This window comes from Solanum tuberosum, unplaced genomic scaffold (genome assembly GCF_000226075.1).
Source record: "Solanum tuberosum cultivar DM 1-3 516 R44 unplaced genomic scaffold, SolTub_3.0 scf00410, whole genome shotgun sequence".
In the NCBI taxonomy this organism is placed as follows: domain Eukaryota; kingdom Viridiplantae; phylum Streptophyta; class Magnoliopsida; order Solanales; family Solanaceae; genus Solanum; species Solanum tuberosum.
Window position 1 is genome coordinate 85,896 of NW_006239326.1, and position 11,354 is coordinate 97,249.

At 31.6% G+C, this 11,354-nt stretch overlaps 2 protein-coding genes across 2 annotated transcripts; one reads left to right on the forward strand and one right to left on the reverse strand.

Annotated features, from left to right (window-relative positions):
* The first annotated feature begins 391 nt into the window (after positions 1 to 391).
* Positions 392 to 4,213, forward strand: LOC102581701 (coiled-coil domain-containing protein 130-like). Its single transcript, XM_006362464.2, has 7 exons — positions 392 to 492; positions 1,784 to 1,846; positions 1,947 to 2,026; positions 2,821 to 2,929; positions 3,046 to 3,205; positions 3,404 to 3,567; positions 3,669 to 4,213. The coding sequence occupies exons 1-7, from the start codon at positions 490 to 492 to the stop codon at positions 3,993 to 3,995; spliced, it is 906 nt and encodes a 301-aa protein (XP_006362526.1). The 5' UTR covers positions 392 to 489; the 3' UTR covers positions 3,996 to 4,213.
* Positions 4,214 to 9,586: 5,373 nt separating this feature from the next.
* LOC107057911 (transcription factor TCP12-like) lies at positions 9,587 to 11,123 on the reverse strand. The gene has a single exon (XM_015303043.1). It carries the CDS (start codon positions 10,866 to 10,868, stop codon positions 9,804 to 9,806), a length of 1,065 nt encoding a protein of 354 aa, XP_015158529.1. The 5' UTR covers positions 10,869 to 11,123; the 3' UTR covers positions 9,587 to 9,803.
* Positions 11,124 to 11,354: the final 231 nt, after the last annotated feature.

Genomic DNA, 11,354 nt, shown 5'->3' on the forward strand with positions numbered 1-11,354 from the left:
GTATACAACTGTTTTCTTTTGTAATATGTATAACGAATTATACAACTGCTTTCTTTGTATATGTATAACGAATTATACAACTGTTTTTTTGTATATGTATAGCGAATTATACATATATATGTTTGTTATGGAGCGCAATTATGCAAACTTTGCTATATCATATAAATATGAATTTTGTGTTTGCTATATGTAAAAGTTGCTCTTTAAATAATAACCTTAAAAAAGGACATTTACGTAAATCAATCTCTATATCGGCTATTTGTGCAATACATCAATTACGGCCCAATGTTGGTCCAGGCCCATCAATAAAACTGCACCGCCGCCTACGGGCTTTTTGCCGCCTGAATCCATTAACTAAGCGGTGTCGTTTTGTTCACATATAAAATCATCAAACAATCCCCAAACTGCAATCAAAACGCGAAATCCGTAAACTGAATCTTCAAGGATCCAAACGATCGGTCAGATAAACGAAGCTTTGAAGATCAAAAAATGGTACGTAGATCATGATATGTTTGGTTAATTATGATTAATTCGTGATTTTTCCAGTTTTTGTTCAACATCTAGGGTTTATATCAATGTTTGATTGTTATTTTTTTGATTTTGAGTTGTTATTTGTTGAGAATTATCTATAATTGAATATGATAGAAAGTGTTGTGTGGGAAGATTTTGAATTACACTGTTATGAATTTACCTTAGGAAGAGTTTTTGAGCTGATTTATGATTAATGGTTCCAGTTTGGGTATTAGTGAATATTAGAAGTTACTCGAGGGTGTGGCATAGTGGTCTATGAAGTCTGTTGAGAACCATGAGTCTAGGTGCTGGTGGGGCGTTGGGGGTATCCGTGAAATTAGTTTAGGTGCGCGCAAGGTGGCCTGGACAGCATGGTTGTAAAAAAAAAATATACTATATCTTAAAAGTTAAGTTTTTTTTTCCATAAAAGTTGCTTTACAGAGCTAATTAAACATAATTTCTTTGCTGGTCATGTTTGATTAGGGTATCTAGCTCTGGCTATGTAAGTTACGCAATGCATAGCTGGCCTCAAGTCTAGATAAAAGGATGAGGGTTATGGTTTATTAACAGTTGGCATAGGAATAGTTAATTTTAAGGAATCGTCTGTGTTTGTTAAAGGGTCTAATGGAGTTGTATAGATGGGATTCCTGCAACTAGTTTGAGATTGAGATGCGGTTAGTTGCTGCTTCATGGTTGATTTATTTGATCATGGTTTCTATCTTCCAATTGATTACTAATTTAGGCAGTAGTATTTAGTTCATATGTTTCAATATCAAACTCTATGAGGCTGTCTGAAATTGTGATCCCTTCCTTCTACTATATATTCGGTTCATGTAAGGCCTGCATTTGATCCTCTTGAGAACTATTTTATTGCGTCCACTTTTTTTTTCTAAGATTGTAAAAGGTGTGGGGAAGTTGTACTCTTCTATTTTTTGGTCCTTTTTTGAGAGGTTGAGAAAGCTTATATGTGTAAGGCCTTCTAGTCATTTCTTCCTAGCAGATATGACATGTATCTCTCCGTTTTTTTTCTTGCCCTTCTTACCTTTTTAGTTATCTTTTTCTTTTTTCACCCATCAACATTGTGAAATGCTTTATAATTCACCAGTGAGCTCTGTAATTTTCTTGTATTCGTCTATCTTAGCAGTTGTTGTGTGTTAAATAAGTGTGCGAAAGACTTAACTTTAACTACCTGTATCACATCGCTTGTTTTTAAATTTGAACTGTCGAAATTCTGGTGCTAAACTGTTGTTTGTTATTTTTATGTGTTTTGCAGTCTTCACTTGCAGCTGCTAGGGCAGACAACTTTTACTATCCTCCAGAATGGTCTCCCAAGAAGGTAAATAGATATCAACTTTTTTTTATTCTTACATTTCTGTATCTGGTGGAGTATTGGATTCAAAAAAGAGTTCTAGTTACTAATTCATGTTTCTTTTCAGGGTTCACTGAACAAGTTCCATGGTCAACATGCTCTCCGAGAGAGAGCAAGAAAGATAGACCAGGGCATTTTAATTATAAGGTACTGAACTATGAAATTTTGTATTTTTACTTGTCCATTGGGATGCCGAGACCAAGCAAACATTTTGAACAGTAACCAATAATCTGGATGAGGAGAAAAACAAAACAGATGTGTATTTTTGGGTAGAAGAATTTTAAGTGATGTTTACCATTGCATTGCATCTGATATCTGTTGCCTTTATTCTCTTTATCCAATTTTATTCCCCACCCCCAAAAAAAAATAAAAAATAGAAGGGGGGATTTACCATGATGTTAACTTGAACTTCAATGAACATCTCATAAAACCTTCCTTATTTTTCAGGGAAGCGTTCATGTACGTCTTAAAACACTGTAATGCATATTAGTACTTATTTAAATAGAAAGAAAGGAAGAAAGAAAGAGGCTTAGTCGGACTTGCTTCCTTGGGTTTTTAATTACTTAACCTGGAGTAGAATTTATTAGCATGATTTTATTTTTTAACCGAGTTAAATTAAATATTACGAATCACCTAACGCATTGGAACTTTAGCTTGAGGCTGTGTCTCGCCTCAATTGACATTGGTAAGCATATGATGATTCGAAATGCATACTTGAAACCGAAAACTTTTGAAAGTACCTGCTTGACAACATTGTTAGTAAACTGAGTTCAGTATCTCGGAAATGATGATGGTAGGTATCTGTGCAGTTACAAAAGAAGGAAAATGAAGTGTCTTAATCATGCATCATTTTTTTTACTTAGTAGTCTCATGCATTATTTATTTTCTATCTCTGCTGTTATGAGCATCGTTACTCACTACCCGATATCCTTTTGTTATAGGTTTGAGATGCCATTCAATATCTGGTGTGGGGGATGTGAGTCGATGATTGCCAAGGGTGTGAGGTTCAATGCTGAGAAAAAGCAAGTAGGAAATTATTACTCCACAAAGGTAAGTTTTTTTCAGGATGCAGTTAATGAAACGGAAAATTCTCACTTGTACGCCAAAATTTGCCAACACAAATGGCTCTTTGTTTTTTGTTTGCTAATTGTTATTCCTTGTGTTAGATATGGAGCTTTTCTATGAAATCTGCATGCTGCAAGCATGAGATTGTCATTCAAACAGATCCAAAAAACTGTGCATATGTTATTATTAGTGGAGCTCAAAAGAAGACTGAAGACTATGACGCTGAAGATGCTGAAACCTTGGTACTCCCAGTAGATGAAGGTAAGTACTATAGTTGTATTGAAGAACTGTTTGGTGCATTTCTAGATGAATTCATGTTGCTATTACACTTAGAGAAGCTATTGCATTTACAGATGCATAGAAGTCTCTCTGCAGTTTACCATACAGTATTTATCGTACTGAACTGTAATTATTAGGAGGATTACACTTTGTTCATAACTGATCTACTTTTCTATCCAGATAAAAGTAAGTTGGTGGATCCTTTTTATCGCCTTGAGCACCAGGAGGAGGACTTGAAGAAGAAGAAACAAGCTGAGCCTTTACTTGTTCGTCTTCAACGAGTATCTGATACTAGACATTCAGATGATTATGCGATGAACAAGGCTCTTCGAGCCACGCTTAGGGTATGTTTTTTATTTATTACTGGTTTTCTGCACTCTCTCTCCTTTATTCCTTTATACCCGACACTTAAAAGAGTCCTTATCATCCTCTGGCATGTACACAGGGTCAAAAGAAAAGAGTTGCCGAAGAAGAGGCTGCTGCTAAGAAAATAGGACTTGGTATTAGATTACTACCACCTTCTACAGAGGATGCTGCAGCTGCTGCAAGTGTTAAATTTGCTCATAAGTTCGATAAGAACAGAAGAGATAAACGAGCCATCATTTACTCTGGTTCAATCTTTGGATCGTCTGGCTCTTCTAAGCATTCAGAGCTGGAATCTAAGAGGAGAAAAATCAACGCTTCTGCTGCATCAAAGCTGTTGGTCGGAGGATTTAAGCCCTCGTCATGGTCTGAAGCTACTGTTCCATCGAAGAAACAAAGGAGAATTTAACAATATGATCCATTCCTGCCGATAGATTTGTTAACCTACCAGTCGAAAATTGAGTTGGAAACTTGTTGACTCCCTACATATTAATCGTTCGGGTAGGCAGTTGAGTTTACTTGTACAGATTTTATGTTTTTCGAGTGATTTTGTTCCGGTTTTCAACTGTGTTTGTATTATCTTTGAATAAAAGAGTTTATATCCATCACAGCAAAGTTAGAACAGTACAAAGTATATGTTGATTGAAAGAAATGTACTCGTTTAGGTAAGTGCCAGATAAATTGTGTAGCTGTGGAAGATGAAAGAAGTTACTTTCTTCCTACGTAGCTCGGACTCTTCAGTGGACACGATGTGGGTGTAGGATACGTACCTTTGAATCCGACCTCTAAATCTACACTCATATCAGACACTCTCATCCGAGTTCGAACAACTTAGCTTTCTACCCAATTCTACCCATCTCTACAACTCTGAAAAAAAATCTCTTGTGTTGATTGTGTATTAACCTATTATGTTCTTACTATTACCCTATACTAAATTCCAAAATTTAACCTAAAAAGTCTAAGCCACCTGACACTTCAAATTCACCACGCAACCGTTAAATCTTTTACAAAATATAATGTGTATAGAATGATTGCATGCTTTTATTTAAAGACGTAACTATTTATTTATCAGATTAGGTTTAATATCATCAACTAAATTATTTTAAAATATGATATTTGAAGGGAAAAAGAGATATTTAAAAGTTGAAGTTGTGTTCGAAATATGCAAAAGTAAAAATGTATGAGTGGAAAGAAAATTCACTTCAAAGCTTGTCATAATTCATCTTCAGGAAAAATAAAATATTCAAAAAGTTGTTCAATTATTTTTTTTTCTCAAAAAAGGAAGAAAAGAAATCATGTGCATGGAGTAGATAATTATCTGGCCCCATCAATAATAATGTTCCTCAATTCTGACAGTGTCACTAGGGTAAAGATAAAAATAGAAAGTTACTTTCCTTTAAAAAAAAAGAGACACTTTTAGAACCAATAAGTGACACTATTCATCTGAGTCGTAGAGGTGTAAGTACTTTGTTATTTTAATCAGAGGTTTTAGGTTTGAGTCATATAGCGTAACAAAGTTGTTTTTGTTAAGAAGCACTTTACTCCCGTGTATGACTTGAATCTAAATTTAGTCAGACTCCAATACGAAAACTAAACACAAGATGGGATCGGAAACCAAGAAAAAAAATACAAAGAATCAATATGTGATTCAACCATTAAGAGTCATGGTGAAGTAGTAAATAAGTTTTCATCCTTAATCGAAACTCTCAGATTCGAGTTCTCTTAGAGTAATGGAATTGCTTTTTTAAAGAGCATTTTATCTTCTAATGTGAAATTACTTTATACGAATTTGAATGTAGTCGGATCCGCGGGTTAGTTAAAAGAACATGAAGAATCAATATGTGACACAATATTATGGAACTTAAGGAGTATTCTATATTAAAACACACACAAAAACAGACTTTTGTCTCTCCAACTGAAGTAACAACCTTTGACATAACATGTTGCATCTATCAATGTTCTGCTTCTGATTTCTTCCAAAAATCAATTTTAAGAATAGGATAGTGTTTTTTCTAGCAGAACCCAATTTGGTGAAAAAGGCAATAAATGCTTAATAATTCTATCAAATGTACACTGACAGTATAAAGATTTTTTACACATCGATATATATATAAAGGGACCATCTATAAATAACTTATGGTAGTTGGTTAGTTATCATTTTTACCGTTAGAATCGGTACGGAATTTAAGAAAGAAATAATTTCATTTAAAATATTTTGTTTTAGAACATGTCATATATAGAAGTGAGCATTTCTTTTTGGAGTGTGCTAATTAAAAATAAAATATCACATAAAATTAAAGGTAACTAGTTTACCAATTATAATGCTTATAATCAAGAGTTTTATCCTTAATTATTTTATAAGTGATCTAATTGTATGATATATTTTTTTTTAATACTATATATCAAAGCATAAATTATTGGTATCACTTTTTTCTTGTTATATACTACTACTGATCTAAGTCCAAAGTGTCAGAATAGTGAAAAAATTATTGAAGAAAAGAGGCACAAATTTTCATGAAGTTGAATTAAAATGAAAGTGAAATTAATGGTAGGTAATGTTTGAAAGAGATATTTCTTTTTCGTGGTCCATACAAATGGTTTCAGTCTATTAGAAAAGATGTGACGCATTTTATGTGGTTAATTTAATTACTAAAATATTTTATTGTGTATTTAGGTGCTTAATTGAACCAAGTCGTAGTTTGAATGTTTTAAATGAAATATTCTACTGACAAATTTAAGGAGTTAATTATTGATGTATTAAACCTAAAATAACGTGTGTATATTCTAGTCATAGTAAATGTGACATCGATAAAACAGAATCCAATTATTTGCCATTGTGCAAAATTTCAAATATTACTTATTGAATCAATTGTTGATATAATTAGGTGACATGTTGGTTTGGTTCATTGTAATGTCTATGACATAGGGTGGATCGATGAGAGTGAATCACAAAAAATAATTGACAGACTTTTCTAGGTTAGTACACACATTTAGATTGTTAATATATAGTATATATAGCTTATTAAGAAATAAATTTATGAGATTTGTTGAGTCAAAGCTAATAATACGTAACATGATATTTGAATGTGAAAGTCATGGAGAAATAACTTAAATGACATGTCTTTGACTCTATTTAATGAATTTATTGAGTTGGTTACCCCATGAATTTACTATAGTCAACCCAAAAGATTGACTTGTAGTATGTAAATTCTTTTTATTCTTTTCTGTAGTACAATTTTTAAAAAATATTGCAACAAATGTAATTAGCTCCATGAAATATTGTTGTCTTTTTTCTTTGTTGTACATGACTGCCAATAATTTAGTACTATTGAGGAACTTTAGCACACATTCAAGTTTATGCCGGAGATCTCGAATTTGATTTCTTGATATGGAGTTGTGTTTATTAGAAAACATCCTTCATCTTTCATAAAAAACTTTTCGATTCAAACTCAAATTTAATCGAATCCTTTATATCGAGGTGGAAAACAAAAAAAATTCACATTGCGGATACTAAGGCAAAATCTATGCAGTAACCATTAGAATTATCTTCTATTATAGTCTCTGGGTTATTGACCTTGAGGAAAAAAGGAAGTCTACAGTTATTGGCAGAATAGAATATAATAGAAGATAATTCTAAATCTAGATAAAAGAAAAGGAGGAATCCATTATAAATTTCTACTTAATAGAGATATTTGAAATTGAGAAATTAAAAAAAGAAGAAGATGCTTAGGAGAAAGAAGGAGACAAGATCAGAGAATAATTTGGGGAAATTAATGGTAAAATAAAAAGTTCAATATCATATTTTTAGCGGATCAGATTAAATGGAGCGGGTCATTAAATGGATATGTATTTGGTTTTTAAAATTTTGGTTAAAAATAATAATTTCATGTCAGCAAATTTTAGTGAAAAAAATAATTAAATAGGTTGAGTGACTTTTGAGTTGAAAATGAAAGTTGGGTGGCTTTATGTGAAAAGAGTTGATAGTTGATTGACCATCAAAGCTATTAACTCATTAATGGCAAATGGTGCGAGGAGGGATGATTGATTGCAAGGCAAATCCACGTAAACTCGTGAAGATTTCAACCTATCAAGAAAATTTGCTTATAATCCGCCCCGCCTTGCCTAAAAAATATTTCAAAACCACCCCCACCCCGACCCCGTTTGCATCCCTAGTAACTATTTGATTTTTGTGCTCTCCAATAATATTATTGGGTATGAATGCTTCAAAACCTATGCATTTTTGGAAGATTTAACATAAAATTCGAACGATTTATATTATTCAGAGGTATAATAACTAGAATAGCAGAAAATCAGAATAATTTAGACAGAATAGAATAAGACGGAAATTGGATTCGACTATTTTTCCTCTATATTTCCTCATTTAATGCACCATTAATTATTTGCAATTTATTGCTTTTGACTGCTAAAATTTTATGTACAAATTGGAAAGTTGCATCTGTGGTTGATATTTAAAATTCAAATTAAGTTATATACATTGACAAATAATTAATATAATATTTTTACGTATCAGGTTACTTTTCACCTACAATAACAAATATAACTGTTTATAACAAATTGATATGACGAATAATTTGTTATACATGTTAAATTATATTGATAACGTAAAAACTAACAAATGAATATTGTCTGCAAATTAATGTTTCATTCAATTGTATGTACTGATATTTATTATTTTGAACGTGACTTTTCTTTTACTTTGACTATATTATATAACGACTATGAATTTGAGGATACAAAAACAAAAGTCAATGTTAAATAATGTGGGGCAACTGACACTTGCAATAAATATACCATAAGGAAATTAATGTCTCTTAAATTTATAGGTAGAAAAAATTTTCATTTGACTTGTTGAAATAATATAAGTCATGCATAGAAAAACACTTTTTGTTTCAATTAATTATATTTATTATTAAGAGTTAATTAAGTAATTAAGAAGTGATTATGAAATAATAAGCCATGTATAAAAAACACTTTTTTTTTTGTTGAAATAGCTTAGTGTTAGTTTGGAAAAATTAAAGATCAAACACAAATTGAATTATTGAAGCATCGCTTAGTGCTATACCTGGGCATTTCCATTGTACTATATGAAGGGATAACTCTGAAGTAATGGTAAGATGTTGATAAAAGTTATAGATATTTCAATTATGTTGATAGAAAAAAGAAATTTATAACATGTTATCTTTTTAAGTGTCGTGCATACATAAAAAAAATATTCATAACTTAATTTAGCTTTTGAATACTGATATATCATGATCTAATCTCGATGTAAGAATGGAAGATAAGTGACTTTTTTTTAATTATATATATAGATAATTTTTCGATAAAAAGTGTTTAAGATCGCATTTTATCATACATGTGGCTATGCCATAGATTCTAAATCTAGATAGAAGATGAGGGTTGCATTAAGTTGACAACTAATATAATTATAGTCTATCATTAATGAATCTTCTAAATATTAAAAATTGCCTTAAACATATAAAATGGAATATTCATATGATTGAGCACAACTAGTTTAAAGTATACAATATATAATTTTCTGCAGCTCAGTTATAATATCCTCTTCTGACAAAATTCAAAAATATAAAAACAAAAATAACTGCCACAATATTAAATAATAACAATACCTCCAACTTCGAAAACTGTGCTTGACCTTAAAACAAGTTACAACACTATTTTTTGTTTAAAAATTTGACTAACTACTTAATATTATATATGGATTCTGGAAGTAATTCTAAGAAGCATGTACAACTCTGTAGTATCAGGTTGCTCGAGATCTTTAAAAATGTCGCGATTAATTGGTGTGTTGTATGTGTTGATCAGATCTTTTAAAAATAGTGCATTTCAAAAAGATCTTACTTGAACATCACAATATTTTTGAAGAGTTCAAGCAATTACATAATAGTTAATAACTATATATCTATATACCTGAATCCCAAATCAACAAAAAACCAAATAGTAATACAAAGATATTTTTTTTAATTAATTCTCAACCTTTCTACAATCAAGTAGCAAAGTTCAAAAATACCAAACTTTGCCATATTCCATAAATCAACAACCAAAAATAAATAAATAGAAGTCTTAATGTCCTTATGGTCCGGCCCTTCTCCAAATCTCGCGCATAGCTGAAGCTTAGTGCATCGAGTTGTCCTTTTTAGTCTTAACTCCTGCAGATGAAATGATTTTCTTGGTCCAAAATCTAAAATTGATGAAACCTTGAATTGTCCAAATAAATTGAGCTAGGGTTATTACCTGAAAATGGGATTTGAACCTCATTTGTCATTGAACAATTTTCAAGAATCCCCATATTGAAGCAATTGTTAGAAATATCTATGTCTCCTTTGACTACTCCATTGTTGTCATAATCAAATATAGAAGTAATAGAGGAATAACTTGCTCCACCTAAGTACCTTTCCATGATCCCAACATTAGCAAATTGATGTTCAAGAGATTTTGAATTTGAACCTAATTTATGATCAATAGTACTACTTATAGGGTTTGTTTCATCCAATTCTTGATTACACTTTTTGTTGTGACCTAATTTGATCATCATTTTCTCCCTTGTCTTTTTTCTTATTGGCTTGTCACTTGAACCAATTTTTCTCAATTTTCTATGATCATCATCATCATTGTTTTGATCACTACTATTATTCTCTTGTGGGATGTTTCTTGAGAGCTCTTTTATGGCATTCTTGGACTTGGAAAACAACCATTCTATGGTATTACTTGCTTTATCAAACCCTAACATGTCTTGGAGATCGAAGAACTTACGTGCTATTTGAAGGGATAATCTCATCCTTCGATCTCTCACACCCTGAGCTGTGCAAATCTTGCTATGTCTATCCTTTTTTCCTGTTCTCCTTCGTGGTTTTGCACTTTGTTTTCTCTTCTTTGATGATGGTGATGATAATATGGCCGGATTTGAACTCTGATCTCCCATGATTTTCATGTTGAGTAGTGTAGATCTTGAATTGTCAACACTATGATAATTATCTTTGATGGTGTTGTCTTGATTAATGTCATGGTTATCACTAACCTCTTGCTTTTGATGATGCTTTTGAGAAAATATTTGGCTTAGTGGGAGTTCATGGTCATCAAGAAATGGAGATGGGAAGAAGTTATTCAAGAAAAATGGATGATCTTCATCTTCTACTACTTTTGAAGGTGAATTAGGGTTTTGATCATGTGTATTATAAGATTGTTTAAGCAATTCTTGTGTGGTGTAGGTAAAAGGGTCATGGATGATGTTGCTTTTAGGAAACATATATAGGGTTTTGTAAGAATAAAAAAGACAAATCTCCAAAAGTTAGCCAATCAAGATAGGGTTTTGGTTATTATAAATCTTTCAAAGATAATAGATATCAAGAACCTTAGGTGTTATGTTGCTTTATTCCATAAAGAACATATCTTTGATGAGAGGAATAAAGAAAAGGAAAAGATGAAGCTTTGGGAGTGGGTATACTAGGGTAGAGACTAGGGCTTGACTAATATATTTGAATGAAGAAGGAGGAGGAAAAGAAGAAACTATATGATGGTGGAATCCTAGAATAGGAAATATTATTGCAAGTAAAAAAAATAATAGTACCCCTATTTATATTTTAAAATTGTGTCAAGAAATTAAATTTGCATCTAACTTGTATATATGGCTAATGTAAATAATTTTTACATTATCAGTACGTACATATACATACTTGAGTGAATGCAGAAGGTGATCATGTATGAATTTAGATAAATTAAATATTTTTGACTC

Coding starts and splice junctions, on each gene's coding strand:
- LOC102581701 (XM_006362464.2), top strand. Junction 2,027..2,820: donor CAGGGCATTTTAATTATAAG/GTACTGAACTAT, acceptor CTTTTGTTATAG/GTTTGAGATGCCATTCAATA. Junction 3,206..3,403: donor GGTACTCCCAGTAGATGAAG/GTAAGTACTATA, acceptor TTTTCTATCCAG/ATAAAAGTAAGTTGGTGGAT.
- LOC107057911 (XM_015303043.1), bottom strand. CDS start 10,868: ATGTTTCCTAAAAGCAACATCATCCATGACCCTTTTACCTACACCACA.